At 35.9% G+C, this 27,556-nt stretch overlaps 1 protein-coding gene across 2 annotated transcripts in view; it reads left to right on the top strand.

Moving 5' to 3' along the window:
- LOC129218170 (fatty acid CoA ligase Acsl3-like) overlaps positions 1–27,556 on the top strand; it is a 103,760-nt gene that overhangs the window by 48,938 nt on the left and 27,266 nt on the right. For both annotated transcript variants that reach the window (XM_054852384.1, XM_054852385.1), the window contains exons 5-10: positions 2,349–2,455; positions 18,416–18,554; positions 22,618–22,695; positions 25,633–25,714; positions 26,965–27,023; positions 27,134–27,198. In XM_054852384.1, coding sequence (XP_054708359.1) covers positions 2,349–2,455; positions 18,416–18,554; positions 22,618–22,695; positions 25,633–25,714; positions 26,965–27,023; positions 27,134–27,198 — 530 coding nt within the window. The remainder of the gene's footprint in view (positions 1–2,348; positions 2,456–18,415; positions 18,555–22,617; positions 22,696–25,632; positions 25,715–26,964; positions 27,024–27,133; positions 27,199–27,556) is intronic.

Genomic DNA, 27,556 nt, shown 5'->3' with positions numbered 1-27,556 from the left:
ATAGAAACAGCTATTTTGGGGGGCATTAACAATCATCAGATAAGCTATTGAAAAATAGTGAACAGACTTTCAAAAACTGTTGTATTTCTTGCATGTGTAAGTAGTAGGGAAGAGAGAGAGAAAAAAAAAGGATAATGTTGTGAGAAGCAACTTCTAATAGCAAAAAAAAAAAAGAAAAAAAAAGTTGTGTACTGCAATTTTAAATAAGAGGAAAACAATTTAAAAATTTAACATTTATGTCTTCAAATCGTGTATTGACTGCAAAAATGATAAAAAAGGTAAAATGCGGTTAATTTTCAAATATTTTCATGAAAATCCAAATGTTTGACATTTTTGTTCAATACCATTTTAATTCGTCCTTTTAACACTTTTTTTTATATATCTTTGAAAATATTTACATTTTTTTACAGTGTTTAGTTCGCGCAAAAGCCTAAACGTTTTGTGAATTAACCCAAAATCGACTATTTAGCTTATTTTGCACATTGCAGTATTTCTTCTTTTAGATTCCAGTTTGAATGTTTTTTATCATATATGTGCACTAGGGTGGAGTGAAAAAAAACAAAACTGAAATATGTAACGCTTATATCTTTAAAACTTGCTTCTTACCAAGCCTATTTATTATACAAAATTTCAGCTAAATCAAATAATATCATTAGCTGCCTATTTGACTTTCATTTTTAAGTATATAGCCAGATTTTTTACCAAACTATCAAAAATGGACTGACAAAATAATTATCTCTCATTTGAAACTATGAATGGTTAAAATGGAACCATATAGAAATAAATACTTAATGTACAGTTAGATGAATGACCTAGGCAAGTGTAAAATGTCCTTCAAATCTGCACTAAGTGCACGTACCGCTCATGCTCTGCCAACTCTGGAGTGCCCTTTCTTTGCGTTCACTGCTATCAACCGTGTTCTTTGTTCTAATTGGTTGTTTTTCTCTTTTAGAGTAATCTATTTAGTTTCAATTATTTCAAACTATTGAATTATTACTTCAAATGTAAATGAAGACGTTTTTACGCATAAACAGCTGGAACGGGAAAAAAAAGACAGTTATAAGTGAAGATTTTTCTTCAGCATCGTAAATAAAAACTGAACAGCATAGGATGATGTGTCTCGTAGCAGGGGCAATTACAAGGGGAGGGTCATGGGGATCATGACACTCCCCCCCCCCCCCAAACAGTCCACAAATATCCGTCCACATTCTGTTCAAACAGTTTATGAATAAAATGGAAACGATTTCAGAAATCTTTTCAATTTATTCATTATTTTTTAAAGTAAATATTTGAAATATTACTTCTTTTTATTGCCTATGAAATTAATTCGTAAGTTTAAGCTCTACTAAGTGCATTATTCCTGGCCGATTTGAGACTTTAAATTGACAACCAAACAGTTACAGACATTTGTCGGAACTAAAATCGTAGGTGGGTCGAAGAGGTAATACTTTGATTCAAGTTAAGAACTGAAAAAATGAAGACTGAGCAACGTAAAGCCAAGTTATTTTACTCTCATAACCTGTATAAAAGCATGATTTGCTTGTCCCTTCTATGTCTGGTAGCTTTTATAACATTGAAATAAGCATAATAACTTTTTTTAAAGAAAATTATTGAAAAATGTAAGTTTCGCGCTATAGGTTAAGTGCGAACAGTTTACAGGTTTTTAAAAATATAGTTATTATGGAAAATTGAGCTTTCTATTGGACGTTTTTTGCAATGATTTATTTGTTAATTAATACAAATGCATTACCATTACACCATCTACTATAACATTAGGACGGAAAAACTGCTGGGCCAAAAGGATATTGTTTAGAAATCGGGGGAAATTTATTCTTGTGCAAAGATGGCAGTAGTAAAAAGTAGATGGGGGGGGGGGGGGTATCCTCAGCAGAGGTGGCCATTGAGGAACTTAGAACAGATCAATGGCATGTCTGCAAAATGTGAAATGGAATTTCAAACGGAAATATTTCATTCAGTTTGTTAAGAATGAGTTATTGCAGAAGGTTAACGGCATCAAATAGAACTTTTCGGTTGTATATATCACGAAAATGCCCATTAAGTGTCAACAGAATATGTTATTAGAGTATATATTATTATTTGGTATAATATTATTAATGCATCGATGATTTAGTCTTTAATGACTGCTTCAATGTTTTAAGGTATAACTTTCGGTTTCAAAAAAATAGAAAAACATTATTTTTAAAAACTGGCTGCTGTTCTTGATTGCAAAAATTTAAATTTGTCAGAAACATTTTCTTTTCTTTTTTTTTTTTTTTTTTGAGTTTGTGTTTGCTTTACATTGATGTTTATATGCTGTGGCCAGTTTTAATTCTAAAAATATTTTCCAGTCGTAACACTTTATGCTACACTTGGAGAAGAGGGTTTGCTTCACGGTATTCTAGAAACTGAAGTTACACACATTGTTACGTCATCTGAACTTTTCTCAAAATTAAAGGTAAGAGAATCTTTTTAGTAGTGTTTCATTATGCGTGTAAGAAATTATCTTAGTTGCCAAAAAGTGATAGAAACGAACTCAGATATGCAAAAGATCTAAATATTTTCAAACTATGTTTTAGACAAAGTTTAAAACGTATTTATTGCACGTAAAATACACCGCCAGCTCAGTCATTCTATCCGAGGACAGCAGTTTCGTGCTTTTTAGTAATTCCTCCAGCTCAGTTACTTCCTATTCCAGGCTGATGAGTGCTAAAAAGCACGATACTGCAGTCCTCGGATGAAATGACTGAGCTGGCTACGTATTTTATGTATTTCTGCTTTAGCTCTTGCTTAGGGTGGTAACTTACTGCAAAAAGTATTTATTCCACTTTGTAAAAGCAGTCCAGGCTAGGAGACCGTATACTTCTTTTTCGAATGTGTATGATTTTTTTTGTTCCTATACTATTTTGACCTGCTGATTCGAAATTCGTTGAGTGCCAGACGCTAAACCTTGAGTGTTTTTGTCAAATTGTCCAAATCTAAGATGGCGGCTTTAAAACGTGAGAAGCGAAATAAAGGCAACATAAATGCGATGAAATAAATTAAAATTTAAAAATTATATAACTTTTTGGTCAGGACAAAATTTGTAGTAAACCCTCATTCGTCCGAAGCCCAATAAACCGAACTTCGCTTTATCTGCCATGTACATTTAGATGTACAGATTGTACAAATAAAAGACGAGTTGGCGCAATAAATATATATGTTTTAGGTCTGTGTTATATATGCTTGTGGCACGGCGCACAGTGGAGTATTTGACTGAAAATCCTGGCCAATAGTCCAAAATTAAAAATTTACCCGATTTTTATGAAAATTTATTCTATGATAGTTGACTAACTGCTGCATCGGCACCAGTTAGTCAACTATCATATCCACAACTGGCCATCGATCGGCACCTGTTTTTTAAACTTGAGTCATGTACAATTGCTCATAGTCTCGGTGAAAGATGATATTTCTATAAGAATTTTCGCTTTTTTGTTACGTTTCAGCTTAATTATTACGTTTCAATGTAGATTTTTTTTGTGGCTTTCTAAATGAATGGAAATGAATTAAACCAATTTTACGGTATAAAGAAATGTCAGGGCTTAGTGCTAATTATAAATCAAAGTAAATATTTTTATTTTCTTTTTGTGAAAAAAAATATAAAAAACTTAGTACGTGAGATTTTTAAAGGCTTTTCGACTTAATTTATAACTAGAGAAAGCTTTTTAAATGGGTGTCGGGCTTGATCGGGCTGTTTTGAAAGTTGCATCGTATTTGGCAAAGTCTCTAGTGCTAATTTCATCAAAAAAATCGTCCGCTTACAACTGCCCTTTTTTTAAATGATTTTTTTTTTAAATGTGCATAATCCGATCTTTTTGTGACAAGTCATGATTTTAAACTGAATTTACCTACAAAAATTTAATACATTTGTAAAAAGTTACCATAAGTACTACTGAATGAAAAGATCGACATATTTGAGCGCACAAACAACAATAAAATTTCAGACACGAGTTTCAGGGTTACGAGAAACCGCTTCAACAATGTATAAAGATGTAAGCTATGGAATGAGAATCATCCAATTAATTTCGAAACACTTACCTTTATGCATCGCTAAAGAGATTCATTGCACCCCTAAAACATGTGCTTGCGTTCAATTGTGTTAATTTTCTCATGTACGTTAATGAGTTAATAAATTAAATTATTTCGTGATCTCGCTAAAAAAAATTTACTCTTCCTTAAAATTGAGATAGATTTTAGGTAAAATAAAAAAACACTAATTTAAAACCAAAAAAATAATCAATTTTATTCTTTTCGTTTGGTTTCAATCATTAAAACCCTGAGTTAATCATGCACAAAAAGAATTAAAGACAAGGGTTTTGGGGTTACAAAGAACCTTTTTTATATTGTAAAAAAAAAATAATAATTAATAAACGAACTAGGATGTTATAACTGTAAAAATACTCGAAAATAGATATTCAAAAGCTCTTTGGTTTTGAATTGTATATATTGTACTCGTACCTTGGGTTGATCCTTAGTTTTACATAGCGTGACGTGTCCCGCTAAAAATTGTACGAACAAAAACTTGGAACTAAAATTTTATATAAGTTCAATTTCAGAATGAGTAGGTAAAATGTCTTAAATGTGGATAGCTAGCTAGCGTTAGGAGACAATTACAATTGTCTCCTAACGCTAAGTGGGGGGTGGGGGATTTTCCCCCTTTTGCTACGTATAAGGGGAAAAGACCCCCCCTCCCCCGGCACATTATTTGCAGCAATGATCTGGAAAAAAATTTTTTTTACAGAATTACTAGGGTTTTTAAACCGCTTTTTGCTTTTTTCCCACCCCTCGAACGGTGCACTTAATTACATATCTTCAAAGGAAAACAGCTATTCGCATCGAACATGTTTACTTATCACTTGTCTAAGCATTATTGGCAAAGAGCCAACTGTGGCATCCATTTCGGATCGAGTGAAAATTATTGAAAATCTTTATTTCAACTCATTGAAAAAAAATTCATTATAAATCAGTGAAACAACGTAACTTCACCGTTTTCGCTGTAAATAAAGGTAAGGTGTTTATATTATTTCCTTAAAAAAGTTTCAGAGCCATAACACTATTAGAATATTGGATGCAGGAATTTTAGTTTACATTGATTGAATAATTGATAAAGTCGAAAAAGTGACCTCCCTTTGTAAATTCCTAGAAATTCAGTTGATTACGTTAGAACTTTAAACAAACCATATTCTTGAAGAAAATTATTTTTCCTATTTAGTGATGCATTGGTTTTTTTTTCTACGTTTACTACGATCGTTTTCATGGTCGTAAACATGCAAAAGTCTAAACCGTGGATAAAATATTAAATATTACATTTTAAAATTCAAATTTAAAAAATCGAGATTTAAATTGTAACATCAGACCTTTCAAACAACTTGTATATCAAGTTTCGTGTCTATAAGTGGGATAGCTTCGTCGTACAGCGCACAAACGCACACAAGGGTGTCGCCTTCAGAAGAGTGAAAATTTCAAACTAATTTTGGCCCGAATTTTCAGTCAAATACTCCACTGTGCGGCGATAGAAGTTACCGTCCTGCCGGCGACAATGAATGGAGTCAAAAGCAGCAAGTTGGAGTGCTTTTGAGAATTTTTACTGCGTAGTACAGTAGTTTGTTCATGAACTTTGACTCAATTTATAGGTTATTTTGTTTAACTCTTACTTTTGTTAATTCAGACGGCCTGAATCATAAGTCCAGGTGAATAAGATTCTACTGTTATTGGAAGGATATATTTGTAAAAGGGGTACGAACAAAATCATTATGCTCACATACAGACAGTAATAGAACGATTTGTTGCTGAAACAAAGTTTAGTTGGCAAAAGAAAAATGATAGATTCATATGACTTTGCACAAATTGTGTTTTCATTTTCTCTTAAAAGTAATTTTTTAATTGTTGCTATCATAATCGCTATCACTATCGTCATTTGATAGTTTTGAATTATCAATGAAGTCAAATTTGTAACATAAGCAGAATCCAGGACATGGCATGGATAATTTTCGGCATGAGCATAGTATACTCCGCATCCAGTAGTACACCTGAAACTGATTAAATTGAGCATTTCGCTTGGAGCTGGCAGTTATCATGGGATGACTTTCACTGGCTGTAATTCACTATTATTATTTTTCCAGCCACAATCAAGTGAGAGCCAATTCAAGTAGGCAGTGAGGCTAAAAACCAGCTGCAGTAGAAGGTACTTAAGCTGCAACGTTTTGATATAAATTCCTCTTTCCGCTCATATCTCCCTTTGAAACATAATTTACCGCAAATTTTCTAGACGCCGCTCATCCTGCTGGAAGCCATATACAGGGGAAATAAATTTTGATGCTGAATGTATCACATAATCTATTGTCGCCATTGGAACACCTAGATGAATTTTGTCCTCATCAGACTTAGCTTTTGGGAAGTCAACAGGACAAGGACTGTTGACTTCCCAATAGAAGAAAGAAATGACACTGTATCACAGCCAGTTAAAGCGTGCTCTACTGGGAGGTTTGGCATGATGTTTTTCTTATTTATACAAATACAAAAGTGACGACCAGCAACAGGTTCTGGGCCCAGCTAGACTGGTCCTAGTCAATTTACAATCCCCAGTGAAGATCAATGGCCCTCTTAAAACTATCTATTTCCTTGCTTATTACCACCTCTTCCAGTAAGCTGTTCCAAGGTTCCACTACCCAGCTATAATGATAAATTTTCCTAATATCCATGTTAGCCTGAGATTTAAATAGCTTAAAACAATGAGTCCTTGCTCTTTTTTCAGTGCTAAACTTCAGCCCCGTAACATCTTTCATTTTAATAAACTTAAACAACTGAATCATGTCCCCTCGGTCTCTTCTTTGCTCAAGACTGTACATTTTTAGCCTTCTAAGCTTGGCAATCACAGTCTAAATGAGAAAGTCCATTTATTAGCCTTGTAGCCCGCCTTTGAACCCTTTCCAATACATTAATATCTTTCTTAAGATAAGGAGACCAAAACTGAACAGCATACTCCAAATGAGGTCTTACCAAATTTCTATATAAGGGCAAAAGAACTTCTTTAGAAACTCATTGTAGTGTCCGGCACCACAACAGAGACATTTTTCGACCCCACTCTCCTGGTCGCACGATTACTTCAGCCTGGTGCTCGGGTGCGGAGGAGCGAAGAGGGGATGTTTGAGAGAGATGACTGAGGTCTGATAGAGAGCAGCGGTGTTGTGCGCTGGCTCGGACCGGTAGTTGATCTGTTTCATGTTGTGCGTTATGCTTTATGCTGATTCTTGTGTATATATTGTACAGAAAATTAGTGAATGTGTGTAAATAAAAGTTCTTAAAATTAATCAGAAGAGTTCACTAAATCTTCAACGAACCAAAGCGGATAAAGGGCAAGTTAAGCCCTGCACTCGCTACACTGGCGCAGCCATCTGGATGACAAAATGGATAGGTGAGCTCATATTAATTGTTCTGTTTTGGGGGATCATTGATTATTCAAACAAGAAGATTAAATTCTAAAAAGTAAAATGTTCAGTGTAAAAGGTTTAAAGAAGGAAGATTTGAAGCTAGTAGCTGAGGAATGTGGGTTAAATGTTACTCCCGACCTAAAGATAGTGGATCTAAAAGATCTCATTACCAAATCGAAAACTTACGAAGAAAATAAGGAATTTATAGAAGAATTTTTGGTCACCACTGTGGAAGACAGGAAAGAACACGAGGAGCATCAGAAACAAATCGAAATCTTAAATGCTCAAAATCCCACAAAATTAGGGCCCGCCCAAAGTGCTGCTAGTAGTTTGAATGAAATTATTAAAACAATTAAGTCACTTACAACTCCATGTCCGTCTAAGCCCGAACTATGGAATTTGTTTTTCAGCTCTTTAGAACGTGCTTTTGTGGCAAAGAACGTTGAGGAAGTAAACAAAGCAGAGATTTTACTAAATCTGTTAGGGGAAAAGGCAGCGAATATATTGATTTATATCGACGATGAACAAATTAAAAGCTATGAGTCAATAAAAGCGATAGTATTAAGAGAATTCGAGCCCACTGCTCAAATTTGTTTAGCAAATTTCAAACGTGCTAAACGACAAAGTAACGAAACTCATGTACAGTTTGCATCTAGATTAAAAACAAATTTTGAGTATTATTTAAAATTGAGGGAGTGTAGTGATGTCAAAAGCATTGTAGATTTGATGGTGTCTGACAAATTGTACGAAACCCTGGACCAGGAAACGCAAATGCACATTGGCATACGGCAGGGGGAAAATTGGTTTAAACCTGTTCAAATGGGAAAAGAATGTGATACCTATTTAGCATCTAAGGGCAAATCATTCCATAAAACCAACCACGCGGAGGGATATAACTTTAAAACTGATGTAGACACACCTCACACTTCTGGGAAAGATACTAGATACGTCCCACCTCACTTAAGAAATGATAAGAATAAAAGGGTAGATTTAAGAGTAACAAGGGCAAAACTAAGGAATGCTACTTATGTGGATCGACTACTCATTTACTTCGGGATTGTAATAAGCGTCATAGAAATTCTGATGAGCATTCGTCGAGGGATAAAAATTCTAAACCCAAGACAAACAACAATGAATGTTTGGCAGCCAAAGTCGAAACAAAATTTTTGGAGCCTCAAATACCGATTCAACCAATGCAGTACGCAAATATTGTAATTGATGGACAAGAAATTGAATCAATAATTGATAGTGGAACTCAGATTCCAATTTTGAATTCTAGATATATTGGGTTGTTCGGAAAGTGATTTCGTTTTTTCCCGTCAGAGGACTTAATTACGTTATTTCGAAACCAACTTCACACTTAAGCCGCATAACCATTATATGTCTTGAGAGCTGATATTGCAAGGCTTGTGTGTGAAAAAGTTCTATTAATTCTACGCAGTAGTTTTTGGTTGGTGCCCTTTTAAATATGGAGAGCAATAAGCAGCATTTTCGTCATATTTTACTTTTTTACTTCAGAAAAGGTAAAAATGCTGTCCAAGCGAGAAAAAAATTGACGGATGTGTATGGAGAAGGCGTGTTAACAGTACGCCAGTGCCAGAACTGGTTTGCAAAATTTCGATCCGGCAATTTTGATGTCGAAGATGCACCACGGTCTGGAAGGCCGGTCGAAGCTGACAAAGATGCGATAAAGGCATTAGTTGATGCAAATGGGCGAATAACCACACGAGAGATCGGTGAGAGATTAAATTTGTCGAATTCGACTGTTTATGGCCATTTGAAAGGCATGGGGTTAACCTCGAAGCTCGATGTGTGGGTGCCCCATGTCCTTACGGAGCCTCACACAAGTTTGGTCACTCGCCAAAAACTTTTACAGCTTGAATGGGACGTACTGCAACATCCACCATATTCTCCAGATCTGGCGTCTTCCGACTACTATTTGTTCCGGTCCCTGCAAAATTTTTTGGATGGCAAAACCTTTACCTCAAATGAAGATGTCAAAAACCACCTGAACCAGTTTTTTGCCAGCAAGGACCAAAACTTTTATGAGAGGGGAATTATGTTACTGCCAGAAAGATGGCAAAAGGTGTTGGACCAGAATGACCAATATATAATTTAATAAAATATTTATTCATTATACGAAAACTGTCTTTCATGTTCCCCAAAAAAAACGAAATGACTTTCCGAACAACCCAATATTCCAAATTTGAATGAAATCAGCCGAGGGAAAGTAATTTTAACTTCTGCTTTCGGGGAAGAACTTGAAGCAAAATTGTGTAGAATTCCCGTGTCCCTAAAATCTGACAGTCCAGGCAATTGTATTTTAGAGCAAACTGAAATTCTTGCTGCTGTAACGGATAAATTAAATGTGCCTTGTTTAATACCCCCAAATGTTCACCAAATGCTTATAAACGCGAATGATCCGACTTTTACTTTTGAAACGGACATTCAAGAGGAGGAAAACGACACCCCACCGGCAGAATACGAGGGGTCTTTTTCGTGGGGGAGGAAGGAGAAACGCAGCTGTCCTGTTATCACTCGGGGAGCGTGGGAAATGACCACCAGGCTAGAACGAAAGTGGGTGGTGGAGATCGTAAATTATCCCAAGGGCTGGAAAGTGAAAGTGTTGCATCTGCATCCCATTCTGAGTCTTCTAAGTTGAAGGAAGAGCAATTAAGATGTCCCACATTAGAGGGAATGCGTAAAGATTTCCAGAGGGGAAAGGGAAACTTTTGTTGCATTGATGGTATTCTTTTTCACAAAGATATGGTTCTGGGAGAAACAGTGATGCAGCTGGTGTTACCGTATAATAGGAAGGAGAAAGTGTTGCGTTTAGCACATGAATCTGTTTTTGGAGGTCACATGGGAATGCGGAAAACGAAGGAAAGAATTCGTTATAATTTTTATTGGCCGGAAATGGCAAAAGAAATAAAGGAATATTGCAAAACATGTGAGAGTTGTCAATTAAGAAAGAAAAATAAGATTTCAGATAGAGCACCTATTACTGCAGTAGTTAGGCCATCTTTACCTTTCGAAGTAGTTAATATTGACATAGTTGGAGAAATCAGTCCACCTTCAGCAAGGGGGCACCGTTATGTATTATGCTTAATGGATCAGCATACGCGTTGGCCAGAAGCCGTACCCCTAAGATCACTTACTGCAAAAGCTACATGCGACGCATTGCTTAAATATTTACTCGTACTGGAATTCCGAATATAATAGCTAGTGATTGTGGTAGAAATTTTATTGCTAGTTTAACTCAGGAATTTATGAAGAGAATAGGCAGTTCTCCACGCTTATCTACTCCAGGGTATCCCGCCAGTAACGGTTTGGTGGAAAGGTGGAACAAAATTCTCAAAAATATGATGCACCATGCAATAAGGGAGGATCCGTCGAATTGAGATAAGCAAATACCATTTATGCTATGGGCTTATAGGGAAGTGCCAAATGGAACAACGGGACTATCACCATTTAAACTAATGTATGGTAGGGAGGCTAAAGGTCCACTCGCTATTTTAAAATCTACGTGGGCGGGAGAAGTACATATCCCTACAAATATAACTGAATCCGCTGTAGACTATTTGCAAAATCTTAAAATTAACTTAGAGAAGGCGGCAGAACAAGCGTCTTTAGTAGCTGCGAGCAAGCAAAAGTCATATGAGGATTATTTTAATCGACGCTCATCGGTCAGGAAATTCGATATAGGCGATCAGGTAATTTTATTAATTCTCGACTCGACTAATAAATTATATGCACGATGGACGGGTCCTGGTATAGTGATAGAGCGTTGTTCGGAGCATTCCTTCAAAGTGAAACTATCCGATGGGAGCATTCGTCATGTGCACGTGAACAAAATGAAGAGATATTATCCTCGCGCTCAAACTGTCGGAGTGGTCTTTGACGAAGATAATGAATTCGAAGACATCTATGAAGCGCCAAGTCAAAGATCGGATGGACTTGATCTTATGTCTCAGTTAGACTTAAGTCATCTACATACTGAGGAAAGAGAGCAATTAATAGAAGTTCTCCAGAAACACGGTGATGTGTTCTCAGGGGAACTACAAATTGCTAGAGTGTCCGAGCATAAAATAAGACTTGCAGAAGGAGTTACGAGGAAGAAACTTTACATATACCGTATTCCTGAAAATTTAAAATCAAAAGTAGACGAACAAATTCGGGAATTAGAACGCCTTGATTTAATTGAGCCTAGTGACGCGGAGATTGCATATCCAGTAGTATGTGTCAACAAGAAAGACGGATCAATAAGACTCTGCGTAGATTTTAGATCTTTGAATATTGCAACGAAGAAAGACGATTTTCCTATGCAAAATGTCGATGACTTAATCAATAGCATCGGACAAGCGAATGTAATAACTTCCTTAGACATTTTAAAAGGCTATTGGGAGATACCGCTTGAAGAAGGAAGTCGAGACTTGACTTCATTTAAAACACACAGAGCCCAATATCGTTGGAAAGTCATGCCTTACGGTCTTAAAAACGCTTCCGCTACGTTTCAGCGCGCGATTAACTCAGCTTTAAGTGACCACCAAGAATATTGTAAAGCATATATCGATGATATTGCAGTTTTCTCTCAAGATTGGAAAACACATTTAGTGCATCTCGATTTAATATTGAAGAAATTAGAAGAATTGCGATTCACAGTTAACGTGACGAAATGTGTGTTTGCCAAAAACAATGTGAAATATTTGGGTCACGTGATTGGATCAGGCCGGCACGAGTCGGGTCCAGATAAACTCTCAGCAATCAAGAAGCTACCAACCCCCAAAACAAAGACCCAATTACGAAGTGTATTAGGTCTTTGTAGCTATTACAGAAAGTACATAGACGGTTATTCAAAATTAGTATATCCATTGACAGAACTCACAAAGAAAGGTGTACAAGAAGATATTCCATGGTTAGAGTCTCACGAAAGCTGTTTCCAAAGCCTGAAGAATGCGTTATGTGACGCACCTAAGCTGTTTACACCTAAGTTGGATCAGCCGTACGTCATTCAATCGGATGCCTCTGCATATGCGATTGGAGCCTGTCTATCACAACGTGATGACGAAGGAGACCTACGTCCCATCAGCTTCGCTAGCCAAAGGTTGAACGCGACGCAGCAAGCATGGCCTACTGTAGAGCGAGAGGCCTATGCCGTCATTTGGAGCCTTCGGAAGTTCGAAACCTGGATTTTTGGAGCTCACATAGAGCTGATAACGGATCATGACCCTCTGACATTTATTACCAAGGGAGTTCCTCAATCAGCCAAACTACAACGTTGGGCATTGGCACTCCAGAGATACGATATTTCAATCGGACACTGCCCAGGTGCCAAACTTGGAAATGCAGATGCCTTATCACGGTTACCTGTGGACTAATTTAGAACTTGAACTAACGAACGAACTTGGACTAATTTGAACATTAGTTATCATAGTGACAATTTCTTACTGTGTGCTATAATATTTCAAAACTTAAAACTTACTTTTCGTATGTTAGTTTATTTTACAGGTGTGAAAATAGACTTTAAGTACGTAGACTGGAGAAATACAGAGTTGTATTATGTTAATTTACGCTAATCAGGTAATTTATTGCATGTCATCAAGAAAATATGTTAGCATTTTTTGAAGGTAAATTTTAGTATCTGTTAAAATTTTACATATGTGATTATTACAGGAGAGGATTTTTGATATTGTATTGTTCTTGTATTGTAATGTAAAGTGCTAGTAATTTGGTGTGTGTAATTACTATGTGTGTATGTTGGGATTGCCGAACTATTAATTCTCAGATGGTGATTTTCGACTGCAGTGATAATCACAATCTTGGGGGGTAGGTGTAGTGTCCGGCACCACAACAGAGACATTTTTCGACCCCACTCTCCTGGTCGCACGATTACTTCAGCCTGGTGCTCGGGTGCGGAGGAGCGAAGAGGGGATGTTTGAGAGAGATGACTGAGGTCTGATAGAGAGCAGCGGTGTTGTGCGCTGGCTCGGACCGGTAGTTGATCTGTTTCATGTTGTGCGTTATGCTTTATGCTGATTCTTGTGTATATATTGTACAGAAAATTAGTGAATGTGTGTAAATAAAAGTTCTTAAAATTAATCAGAAGAGTTCACTAAATCTTCAACGAACCAAAGCGGATAAAGGGCAAGTTAAGCCCTGCACTCGCTACACTCATGAACTCATTGATGTAAGCATGTGAGCATCTCTTCGCGGTCAACTCAATTCCCTGATGCATTATTCCAGTTCTTACATAAAGATGATGAGTTAAGATGCAAAGAACATCTGTGTCATCTTAAATTATTCTTACATGTGACTTTCCATTTGCTTATTCGCATATCATGTGGTATACCATAATCAAATCAGTTTCTTCATGAGAACTAGGAGTCTGCTTCCGGTCCTACACTAATTTCAATTGGTAAAATATTAGTGCTAGTAGCAATTACCCATTAGCGGGGAGGAACATTCATTAAATTCAGTTTACTGACAACCAAAATTAATTACTTCGTCTTATTTGCTGCTACATTCTGGCTGACTTCTCTTTGGGCATGTGACGATTCTTAGTTAAGTTGAAAATCAAGACAGAAACCTTTTTCTCGTGTGGCTCGACATTGTGACTTGGTGCTAAAGTTATTACATCTGTCAAACTATACTGCTCTCATTCGTTCCGTTTTGGAATATGGGTTTCAAGTATATCGGGCTGCCTCTGCCAGTAACCTTGAAAAACTGGAAAGGGTTCAGCTCTCTGCTGCAAGAATCATCACTGGCCTCCGAAATAGTTGCCCTAAGGATATTGCTCTGTATGAGGCTGACCTGCAACCTCTAGGACTCCGAAGCAGATATCTCCTGGCTAAATACTTTGCTAAGCTTGTTAGTTACGGTGACCAGAACAGGACCTCCAGTTATGTACGAAACTGGAAGAATAATCAACGCCTTAAGAGAAAGAGTCCACTTAGCTTTGCTGAAAGCGAGGGTTTCCTTCTTAATGAAGTTGAATATGTTTCACTGACTTGTGGTCTGGATGCTGCCCCATCACTACATGAACGAGTTTTCTTCAAACCTCACTTGTGCTCGTACACCAACAAGAGCTCCCAACACCCGGAGTATCTTAGACAACTTGCTTTGGAGGTTATTCACCAAATCCCATGTGATGCATTGAAAATATATACTGACAGTAGCAGGGGTGACGGCGCTATCTCCGGTAGCGGTGTTTATATCACAGACGGAAACGGCATTAAGATTTGTATTAAAAACACTGATTTTTGCTCCGTCTTCCGGGCCGAACTTCTAGCTATTGAGGAGGCTCTGAATTATTGCGTCACAGAAAGTGTCAGTACTGATATTTGGATCTTGAGTGATAGACGAAGCTCTATTCAACATCTGTCTGAATGGTGGAAACAGGGTGACAAAACGACTCTAAACACAATCCAACATCTAAAACACTTGACTAAACGTTTCACCATTACTTTTCAATGGATACCGTCACATGTTGATGTATTTGGAAATGAGATTGCTGATGGGCTGGCTCGTCAGGGGAGCCGAGAGATCTCTCCCCATAACGAATGCCTTTCTTTTTCAGAAATTGACACCCGTGTTAAGCAAAGCATCAGTTACTCTTGGAGACAGCCCCCTATTCATGAATGGTACAAAGCATCCCGCCCTGGCGCTGCTTTACTTCGGGCAAGTAGTAGAGAACATCAAACCGTCTTAGCCCGACTGAGAAGTGGACACACTCGAGCACAGCGACATGTAGCTGGTATTAAGGTTTTCCCCTTGTGCCCAAAATGCAATTTGACTCAGGCTGCTCCCGCCCATATTATCTCTTGCATCGGCTGTGACCTGAATCAGCTGTATTCCGACCCTTCTGCTGTTTTGGAGGGACTATGTTCGCACGGCTTCATGGACTTGGTATGATGTTTCTGTCTGCCAAGTGGGACAAGCAACAACACAACACATCTGTCAAACATAAAGTATGCCCCTGGTACCGTACTTAATATGGTTTTCTACAGCATTAACATAATTACCTACCACTGCTAGAGTGCCGGGACAAGATACTGCCTCTGCGTCAAGAATGGGGGACTCCAAGCATTCTCCAGTCTTCTGGGGGACTCCTACATCTCTCTCTTGCCTGTAATCTACCTTCAATTTCGACTTCAATGCAGATTTATTTGAATCTCTCATATTTCCATAATCATCATATAAAGCATTAGGATGAGGAACTAGCTCATGACTAAATATTTTCTGCAAGGAGTCTATTTCCCTTGATAATGTAATTAAACCAATTATTCTAGCATATAAAAATCCTGTATCCAGCGCATGATGTGAATCACCGATTTTAGTTTTCTTTTTGGTGAATACAGCCATTATTTTAACCGTCTTTCTTAATGTTTGGTGGAATTCTCGAGAGCACTGTTTCTCATATGCATGCTACTGCAATTTAAAGAGTCTTCTACATTTAAAATTGTATCATTGATAATCATACCAGAGTAAATGTTAACCACTCCCTTCTTTGGGTGATGAGCTATTTAATACGTCAACCCGCCAACGCCAATAAAAAGTGTTTCATGAATCTTTAGCCTGTCATATGTGTCCGAAGCAATACGAGTGTGACGCTCTTCGGTATGAAATGTACCGTTAGTACATTTTAAACTTCACCGTTCTTCAATAATTTCAAATTACTTTTCAATATTCCAAGTAATAATGCCTAAGTAGCAGCTGTTGTTTATTTAGCGTTTTGCCAATAATACCTGATGACTGACCCATGACCACAACGCATATAGGTACTACTATTTAATTTACCGGACATGTTTTAAACCTTTTTCCTCCCATAGAATTTATTGTTGAGCTAAACCAAAACTTTTATGCTCCCAATATATCAGTGTAAACGTTTATCTTTGTAAAAACCTTCTATTTTCAGACCTATTATAGCTTAAAAAAATGATGAATGTCTGAAAATTGAAGTTTACAAATTTTTTGTTCGACATCTTGAATTTTACCATTTTGGTAAAAACGCTCAAGGTTTAGCGTCTTGTACTCTACTGATATGGAATCAGCACGTGGAATTCTTATAGAAAACACCAAAAATTTTTATCTATACACGGTGTTTCTGAACTCTCGAACAAATCTTTAAGGGATGATAGTACACATCAGGACAAAAATAAAATGGCAAAAATGAGGGTCCCAAACGTCTTCTGAACGAGATAGGCCCCATTAAAGTTTAGGGTCCAAAATTTCAAATGATCATAAAAAACGGAAAAAATCGGTTGATTCGTTAACGATTTTCACTGAAATTATTCTTTTTATTAGTATTTTCTTGAAAATAAATCGTGAAGATGTACTTTAAAAAATACAGACAGAGGGTGCTTTACACTTTGGAGTGACGAACAACTATTTTTTACCGCTTTTTTGAATCTTATTAGATTTTTTCTAATGCTTGGACTTAAATTTTCAGCTCAAAATCAGAATCATTGGGCATTATTAAGTCGCGCAAACTGAACTGTGTTCAGAAGTTGAAATACACTGTCACAAAAAAAAAAAAATACATTAAACCACAAGGAAACGAGCGAGCTTCACGAAACTTAAAATGGATGTGGCCTATGACAAAATAATGAAATAATTACAAACTAACCTGCTTCTTTGAGACCTACTGTACGTTCCTTTAAAAAGTCCAACACTTGTTCGTATACATCTAAAAGGTCGTCCTAGTCACAATAGCGTCCTTACAACTCAACAGTTTTGTTTGAAGTACCCTTTAACGCACACTTTCACACTTTCAATCGTACATATCTGCGCATCTTGTATGCGCATAGCGCGCTTACCCTTTCGTCACTGTCGACAAAATTTAAATCATCTCTTATCAAACTACAATCCTGCCGAGTTTGTTGGTTGCAGCTTAATTAATTCTTGATGCATATATTTTTTTGTGACAAAGTATATTTCAACCTTTGAAGACAGTTCAGTTTTCGCTACTTAATCACTCCCAAAAATTCAGATTTTGAGATCAAAATTTAAGTTTAAGTCCAAGCGTTAGAAAACATTTAATGAGATTCAAAAATAGCGGTAAAAAATAGCTGTTATTTACTCCAAAGTCTAAAGCGCCCTCTATCGGCATTTTTAAACTATATCTTCAAAATTTATCTCCAAAAAAATACTGATAAAAAGAATAATTTTAGCGAATACCACAAACGAATTGACCAATTTTTCCGTTTTTAATGATCATTTGAAATTTTAGACTGTAAACTTTAATGGCGCCTATCTCCTTCGGAAGACGTTTGGGACCCTTATTTTTGCCATTATATTGTTTGTCCAGATGTCTACTATCCCCCCTTAAAGTTTTGCCCAAGAGTTCAGAAACACCCTGTATACAAAAAAGAGGCATCATGATATTTCAAGGGACACCAGTCTGGACTAAACGGTAGATATTACTTCATTGCAGTACTTTAGCTAGTAGATACTCTTTAAAAATGAATTTTTCAAAAACGAATTTCATACATTTATAAATTTTTGGTAAAGGGTGCTCCTAAGTTGTTTTTACCAATTAAAAGCTGTGATATTACACATGCAGCTGACCAATAATAATGAGCATTGTCTTGCTGATAAATGGTATTCGAGGATTCGATAGCATAGGCAATACAGCCCGGTATTAGAATGTCGTTCACGTAACTGCGAGCCGTCATAATGCCTAGAAGGACGACAGGAGGTCTTTATGTGACCCAACAAATCGTTCTCTAACACTATCACATGCTTGTGGTAATCGCCGTATACCGTTCGGTAACAAATGCCGGATCGGACCAATGCCCTGGCCGCCTCCATACGCGTGTGAGTAGGTCAAGACTAAGACTGAATCGGGATTTATTGTTATCTGCATTTTTGAGTAAAAAATTGTTTCGAAACATACATTTTGTGATTCTTTAAGTCCGTCTCAGAATTTTTTGTCGTGTTGTTTTTGACAGAATGTTTTACCTCGAGCGCCAGCTATCACTCATGTCGTGTACATGGAAGGAACGACACCTCCTCAAACGGAAGACATTCCAGAAGGTGTTCAAATCGTTTCCTTCACTGATTTGGAAGAAAAGGGAGAAAATTACAAAGGTAAGAAATAATTTATTCTTCTACATGGATCAATTATTACATAGATTTCACAAAAAAAGTTGAGAGGATGCCATAAAACGCGATTTACTTTCATATAATTAGTATATCAAAACGCAAAATTTATTCTTATGAGAGAAGAAAGTAAAAAGGAGCGAGAGGGAGGGCACTACACAGCACCGATTTACCCCTTCCCTGATAATTTCGTATTTGAATATCTTTATTTTCTGACATCAAAAGAGTGTATGTTCGTGGGTAGTAAATTTTTGTTATGGGTGTGTTAATGCTGAGCTTCCTGGTTCGGTGCAAACAGCAAGTGAAAAAATGAGGGTTGTTATCATTTCTGTCTTCACACAGAGTACTCCTCGACCAATGCCTTTTTGCGGTCTTAGTAAACTTGTTAAGGATGCAATTTGGGCCCGTGCACGAGACGAACTTAATAGTCGGGTACTCCATAAAAACTGGAGAGGTGCTGTTCTGATGTTACGTGATGGCCCAAGACGCAGAGAAGTTGCGGATTTCCGACTGGCCAATGGCAATGACTGCCTTCGAAAATACCTCTTCAGAATCGGAGTTATTCCTTCCCCATCATGTAATCTGTGTCATGGACCGCGTCCACCTACTGCACTGTACCGTCTTTGTAAGACTTCTCAAGCAGAGCGTTACTGGGAGACTAGAGACAAACTGGATTAATGAACTTCGTTGCAGCATTTTTAGTTTTCAGTTCCTTTTTTCTTTTGTTTCTGTTACATTCATGTTGTAACTGTTCATAATCTGCCATTATAAATAAAAAAAATCATTTCTGTCTTTGTCGTCCTAGTTTCCTGGAGAACAATAAAAGCCATTACAACGAACAGATATGCAAAAATATTATGTGAAACTACTTCAACAGCGATTTCAAGAGGATTCCAGTAGGTCAGATGCGTGAAGTGGTCAAAAAACTAACCATAGGCATAGTTACTGAAGAATATAGAAGGTTTTTGTTTCGTTACTTTCTACCCCAATTACTTAAAGTAATTTTCCTGCACTACTTGTATAGGGCCGTCCAAAAAGGGAGCGCAAACATTAAACTCCAGACAATCATACAACAATTTATGGCTTAATACATACTAGGAGGCTCCGCCTCCATCTCGTTTTGGTCGCCAATCTCGGTTCGCCACTTGCAACAGGTGACAATTGATTATTGTAATGCTTTACGAGGATGCCATTGGGATATCTTTCTTCAGTACGGAATGTCATCCCCTTAAGGTTTAGCGGGGAGAGACAGAGCGGAATGGCTTCCTCTCGATCTTTTATCCAACGGTATGAGTATTGATCTGGTTGATATTGCTAGTCTGGAGGAGATAGGGTAATAGATACACAGACACAAGACACACGCATAGATACACACACACACATACACGCACAGGTTCTAATAGTATGGGTTCTGATGACGCCGACAGAGTGGTGTGGTGGTTAAGACAATGACCTCTCACTCCCAAAGGCGCAGGATCAAACCTGGCTCCAGTTTGTGGATTTTCAAGATGCAGAAAATCGACAGATTCCATGTCATATGATTATGCCTCATGAAAAAATCCCTCGAGTACGCGGTTGGCATGGAGTATCTCTTGGTAAAATTAAATTCTCTGTGCAGTTTCGCTTCGAATAGATCCCAGGTGCCTCCATCTAGGGGAGAAACTGGGCGTCAAAATTCTCGTGGCGATGGCATCCCACCGATAGTGGTGCTAGGTAAAAGAGTGGATGCTATGCCACAGGATCACACTAGGTTTGCAAAAGGCATTGCTTCAACTGCAGCCCCATTAGAAAGAAAAGAAGATTCTGCTGATACACAATTAATTAGGTTACTATAGGAACTTTTTTTGTTATGTTAGGACTAGTTTAACTTTCTCTATAAAAATCTATACACATTGATCACACACCAAGATGAATTAATTTTACTCTTACTTTTATTTCTACTTCCTAAATATTAAGTAGTCCCTGTTTCACTTTGTAATCTTAAAAAAAGCGAATTGTTGCCAAGTTTGCTTCCCAGGATCATTCCTATAAATAATCACTGAAGAAATGAAATCAGTTGCGAGATCCGTTAAAGATCTTTTAGATAAAAAAAAATACGTTAAGTGTAATATATTATTTGTAATTGATATAAAAATGTGCAAACTGTGTAAAGATTTCTGGAATAAAGCTTAGCTGTCTACATTGGCGCAGGCCCGTACTGGGCCTCCAAAGAGGGCGGTTTAGAAACTAGTCGGAGGGTGCCAATTTTTTCAGCTGTATGTTCACACATCTGGGGGGGGGGGGCATTTTTCCAGGAAGATGGTTCTGGGAAAGTTCTTTCAAATTCTTTTATTCAATTCTATATTCAACTCCAAAAAAAAAAAAAAAAGAATTTTGTTCCCTCTTCAAGATTAAAGTAACGCTAATGAAGAAGAAATAACTTCCTCAGAATGTACAGTATAACTTCGATTTAAGGATTTGCGTAACACGATTATATTACTTTAACGTCAAACATAAAAAGCTCACATCAAAAAATACAACGTATTTAATTCCATATTATGTTGCATTTATAAATGCTTTTAGTTAGTGCACAGATAATTATTGCTAGTTTAAACGTAAATTTTATATGAACAAGTACTCGATAAAAATAAAGGAGAGAGAGAGAAAAGGAAAAGAGGAGCAAAAGAACACAATTTTACGAGCTCTTTCGGTATCTATCTATCTATATATATATACTATATATATATATATATATATATATATATGCATATGTTGTATATATATATATATATATATATATATATATATATATATATATATATATATATATATATATATATTGTATATACCAATGTGCTAATTGAGTTAATACAATCCACTCCGTGTTATCTTTGGTATACCTTTTTAACCGACTTCAAAAAGGAGGCGGTTATCAGTTCATACCGTATGTATGTTTTTTTTTTTTTTTTTTGTTTGTCCACTCACAGCGTCTCAACTAGTAAACCGATTTTGATTATTCTTTTTTTAATGGATAGGGGATGGCTTAACTTAGGTCACATTACTTTGTTTGACCACATTTGTTCCTTAGAAAAAAGTTATGGGCGAAAAACAGTAAATTTCATGCAATTTCTCTATTAAATGATTAAATATCAAACCTATTGTTATAAAAAGTTTGGTGCCATATAACAGTAACATTAATAGTAATTGCAATGATAATTTTGAATAAAGGCTTCTCTGAAGCAAGCATCAAGTTTCTTCAGTGTCATTGCTCCACAGTGGGGGTAAACCTAACCTGGAAGCGAGGGGATGCAGTAATCAGGATCATCTTAGCCATCACAATATTATCAGGTTAGGTTTACCTCAACTATACATGATTGCATCACAAGCAACTTGTATGTTGTGAAATGTAAATTAGTTAGGGAAAACGGAATATTTGAATGGTTATAATTAAATTAACACACAAATGAATTCCAGAGAGGAACAAAGATAAATTTTTAGTGCCAATCGCTTAAAATTTAAGGCGTACTTATAGTTCTCTTTTTTTTTAAGTATGGGGCATTTTTATGAAAAATTATGGTGAAGTTTCGTAATGGTAATTTCTTACTTTTACTGAAATATCTACATTTACACTAAAAAGAATGAAATAAAAAAAATTTGAAAAAAAGAAAAGAAAAAAAGAACCGACTTCAAAATTGCTCTAAAAAGTGAAAAATAATTTTATTCTTTAAACACCATAGACAATACTTTTAAACATAATTTTTGAAGTTGGCGCAAAAACGACTGCAACTATAAATTTAACCAGGCCAAGTTTCTTCCTAATTTTGAATGATTTTTTGAAAAAATTTTTATTTAGCATGGTTACACTGGATTTTACTTTTTGCTTTTGCGCCAACTTCAAAAATTATGCTTAAAAGTATTGTCGATGGTGTTTAAAGAATAAAATTATTTTTCACTTTTTAGAGCAATTTTGAAGTCGGTTCTATTTTTTTTTTTCAATTTTTTTTTTCACCAGCTTTTAAACAATCGTATACTTAGGAAATATGCTACAAAAGAGATACTTCTTTTTTTACAGATGCAACATTCATACCTCCTGCACCAGACGATTTGGCTATTCTTATGTACACTAGTGGTTCTACTGGCGTTCCAAAAGGTACCTTTATGCTATTTGTTTTGCTGCTTAACGCAGTTCTATGTATAACTCTGCATTTTCGGTTTTGGTTCAGCTGCATCGATAATCGTACGCAACGTCAAATCAGAAAATGTCCTAAAGTTTGAAACATTACTTATTTTTCAAATACTGTAGTGTGCATCTTTATATATTTTAGGGCTTGATTCGTTTTTATTAATCATTTCAGTCAATTCCCGCAGCAATATGATTTCAAGATTATATAGTATGTGACGAATATTTAATCTTGGATTGAATTTTAACTATTCCGCATCTGAGCTTACAGACATCACGTCTAAGTTTGCTATCTTTTCCCCTTGAAGTCTGAGTCATTTTTCATGTGTTTGTTACTATGACTGTTTTATTCAACTCTCGTTATTTCTTTGACTGTGTCCATTTCCATACTATTATCAATTAAGAATTACAAATTATTTGGAAAGGAGAAGGCAGCTTCCATACTTCGGTAGGAGATGAGCAGCTTGAGAAATGTTTGAATTGAGAAACGTGGAATCATGTCGACTGTCAAACAATGGGAAATGCCTCTTTCAGCGCTTATCTGATGTTTGATAAAATGTAGAACTACCAGAAACTGATAGCTGCATGAGTTCAAGTTTGATATTCGGTTTTGTTTGAGTGCTATTGCACCTAAAGTTGGAAATACATTTTCCAGTTGAATCTGTCTGCGTCATTGGCAGAAACGAGAAGCGATATTAACATCTACAATACAAAATTTTAGAAAAAAAATTAATTTAAATGCTCTGTAAAAATACGGAACTTCGAACAACATTTTTAAGATTCATCACAGTGATTTGAAATCTGAATGATTCAGTGTGGCAGTGGTATTACTATCTTCTCTGGACGAGTAGTATGTCCACGTAAAATTTGAACGTGAGCATCAAATGCAAAAACAACGCAAAATCATTTAAAATATTATATGACAATTGCTTAAAATGCCTCGTTTCGGTTCAAATGCATCTGTTATCGTCAATGCACATGATGGTGGCATTTGTTGAAGTACAGCATCCCCTCGTTATATCGCTCTTGTCTGGTCACAACAAAGGAAAGCGCGCTATATGAAAAATCGATATAACGGAGGTCCTAAAAAATAACGAATTAATTAACGTACAAATTAATGACACGTTCACCTACAAAAACATCATTGTTATATTAGGACGATTTTTTCAATAAAAACATAAGAAAATTAACTTTCCAATTGTCCTTTAAAAAAAAAAGGTATTTTGAATGTTTTATGTTGGAAAACGGGTCAGAAGTTGTAGTTTAAACTGCAGCGAGATTAGCTAGATGGAAAACATAGCATACACTGTTAAAACTATAGGATGCATTCGGCACTTTTCAGGGGAGAAACGCTTGTTCACCAGCGGCACCCAATACGGAGCCGAATTGGCACCTCTAAATAGAGTGAAAAACAGGCACCTTTTAAAAAATAGGCAGCCGGGGTGAAAAAAAATGAACCTTCAGAGAGAGAAATGGAACCCTTGCTGTAGATCCTCTTCCCCCCTCCCCGTATTGTGTGCGTTTTTGAATGCAGTTGTGTGTGTGTGTGTGTGTTTTTTTTTTTTTTTTTTTTTAATAGTTTTCTTTTGATTCATGATATTCTACGTTTTGGACATTTTTCACATTGAACTCAGTACTGGAAATGATTAAAACTTGTAATTACAGCATTTGATCATGTTTCATAGTTTTCAACATAGTTAAGAAGTGCTGATTGCTTTATTTCATCTGAGCGTGCTCTAACTCAGTGTTTCTTAACCTCTTTTGACCCACGGACCGGTAAAAGCAAATGAAAAACTTTTCGAACCAGTGAAATCTTAATCGTTTTCTTAAACTTCATAAAATAAATAATACTAATAACTCGGGGACCGTTAAAAACTTGTGAAAAAATTTGGCGTTCTGATCAGTTTTTTTTTTTTTTTTGCAAAGTAACGTTAAAACTTAATAAAACAACAAATATCTACCCCTTCCCTTGGTATCAAAGAGCTGTCACAAATATGCTATAGTTTAAAGACGAGTAATTATTTAAATAATGTGAGAAATTATACATTTACTAAAACATGACCGTGTCGAAAATGAAGTATAGAGGTACTTATGGATTTTTTACATGAAGAGTCAAAAATGTTCTGGGATATTACAGTTACGTAAAAACAAAATCGTTTCATAAACGTTAATCAAGAGTAACAAAATAAAATGCACATGAAGTTTTTCCATAGTTTAAAAACCAAAAGAAACTTCTAACGCTATCGAGACATTAACCGCTAACAGGAAATGAATCAAACACTTGAATGAAAAAGGGGAGAAAAAAAAAGCCAGACGGGGATTGATATAACGAGCCGCGAAGTAACGAGGGTTTATTGTATTAGGCTATAGAATGACAGTGCAGGCATTCTGTAAAATGCCTAAGAATTTAATGGAATGCTGGACTTTCTGCATTGCTGATAGCATTTCAAAATCACTCCTAAAAGAATAGTTTATACTTGGTTTTATGTCTGTGATTTTTTAAAGTAGATATGTTCCAGTTTTATTTATTTAAAAAGTGAAGGGCATCAAAATTAGATACTTTTGCGTACTTGATAAGCAATAATTCGAGAAAATGATGTCACTGGAAGTTATAATGGTCATAGTCAACAAGTGATAAAACTCACATCTCACAGAAATAAAGCTGTGACAATCAATCTGCGACCGGTCGGTTTGTGACAATGTGAAGACGTCTCGGTAACGTCAATTTGTGACGTCGCCGCTGAAGTTTCCCAAGTTTTTGCAACCTGTTATGACCTAATGGTGACGGTTCTTGGTCGTCACGCGAAGGTCACCTAAATGTCTCATCATAGTCACTGTGCTATTAGATTCCTACTGAATGTATTTTGCTGTACAATTACATACTCAAGCAAACCTTTTTCGTTTCAGGTGTGATGATTACACATAAAAACGTAATAACTACTGTCAAGGGATTCGATGATGTATTGAAAAACTCATCTCTGCAATTACGGTATTAGAGTTTTTATTTTTGTCATTTAGAATTGAAATTTCCTTTGTTGAGTTCAAATAACTTGCTGAAACTGTATTTTCAATCGCACTTTCACCTTTTGCCATGATTTAAGCATCTACAAATTTCCTATTGTTTAATCTTAACAATTTTAAATATCAATTTATAGTGTAAAAACACACAACCGCTCGATTAAAGGCACATTTTTAGTAGGTTTATGCCTTATTACTTTTTGAAGAGAGCAAACCGCTGTAAATTTTGAAATTTAAATATTGCAGTTTGGAAGACTAAGGATAGATACTTTCAAAACATGAAATTTGTATAAGAAAAAATACAGATTTGTCTGTTAGATATTCCGATATCAACAAGTGAAGGGTTGAAGGAAAAACCCTTAACCAATTGTAGTCAATTTGGGGCAGAAAAAAAAAAAAAGAAAAAGAAAAAAAACTACAGTGACTTGGTGCGCACTAGGTGCTACTTTTATGTGTATTGACGTGGTTTGGAATAGAAAAAAATGACATGTCCTCAGAATTTTTGCCGTATGGTGCTATCTGAAACTTTGGCACCTCTAAGGCACATTGGCACCTACTAGACACTAATTACTAACAGCTCAGCTCATGAAAATATTGAATGAAATGATACTTCAACGTACACTTCATATCCTACACGTTTTCTGCATTGCATCCGATTGAATGATTTTTCCATGATTTGCTTGTTTCTGTTCACACGTCTACATTAAGTTTATTTTTACGTTCTTGGTATACCCTTCAACCAGAATGACTTACCTTCCAAGAAACCGCCAAAGGCTGCCATAAAAATTATTTTTTACTGGTAACGTTGATGAAAATTTTTGAAATCGTCCAACATTTTACAGGCAACGTTTTAAATTAAAACATGTAATGCATTTTCCCATAATTGTAAGTAATTACTTATATCTGTATCAGTTGTAAGTCGAAGAATTTTCGTGATATTTATTGATAAAATTTTATGTAATGCAACACTATGCAATATTTAATGTAAAAAAATGAGTTAAAGTTTTATTCAATTATCTTTTTCCATTTAATATTTTGTAAACTTTTTATCAAATTATTATTATAATTAATACATACAAGTCATTTTAAGCTGTAGTTAAGTCAGTTATTCCTGTCTTAATTCCTGTACTGTATCATACATCTCCGTTTCTTAATATGTGAATAAAAGTTTTGGATTCTTTTTGAAATAAAAATAATCTTGAGACTAACTTTTAATTTCAGTGAGGATGACACGTATGTGGCATATCTTCCGGCTGCTCATGTCTTAGAGCTAGCATCAGGTAAGATTCCATTTCAATCCAGACACGACAATTATTTGTTATTATTTTGAGAATTGCGATTGAAAGTAGTGTATAAGTTATAATTTCATTTTTTAATAATTTCTTAACAGAATGCTATTTATCCTCATCTGGTGTACAAGTGGGGTTCTCCAGTCCACAAACACTGACAGATTTTGTAAGTTATTGAACGCAATTTTGAAAAATTATTGAATACAGCGCCTAGAAGCAAAGGGGTATGCTAAAATAAAAATTTGGAAATAACTAGCACAAATAGTAAGAAAAACTCTCATCCGTTTTTGGTCAAGTGATGGTGAAAGTCACGCTGGCAGGTGCTCGCTATACAGCAGGATAATGAAAAATTTTTCAATGAAAGTATACCTACGGTTTGAACTTTACACAAGAATCACACTGTAAAAAAATCCGAAAAGTCACTGATTATTTCCATGGAACGTTTCGGGATTTCACGGGTTTTCACTTATTTCCCCGCAAAATCAAATATATTTGTAAAAACGTTTCCTGAATTGCTATAATGC

Source organism: Uloborus diversus, chromosome 3 (assembly GCF_026930045.1).
Source record: "Uloborus diversus isolate 005 chromosome 3, Udiv.v.3.1, whole genome shotgun sequence".
Taxonomy (NCBI): Eukaryota; Metazoa; Arthropoda; class Arachnida; order Araneae; family Uloboridae; genus Uloborus; species Uloborus diversus.
This window is presented reverse-complemented; position numbering and strand designations above follow the sequence as displayed.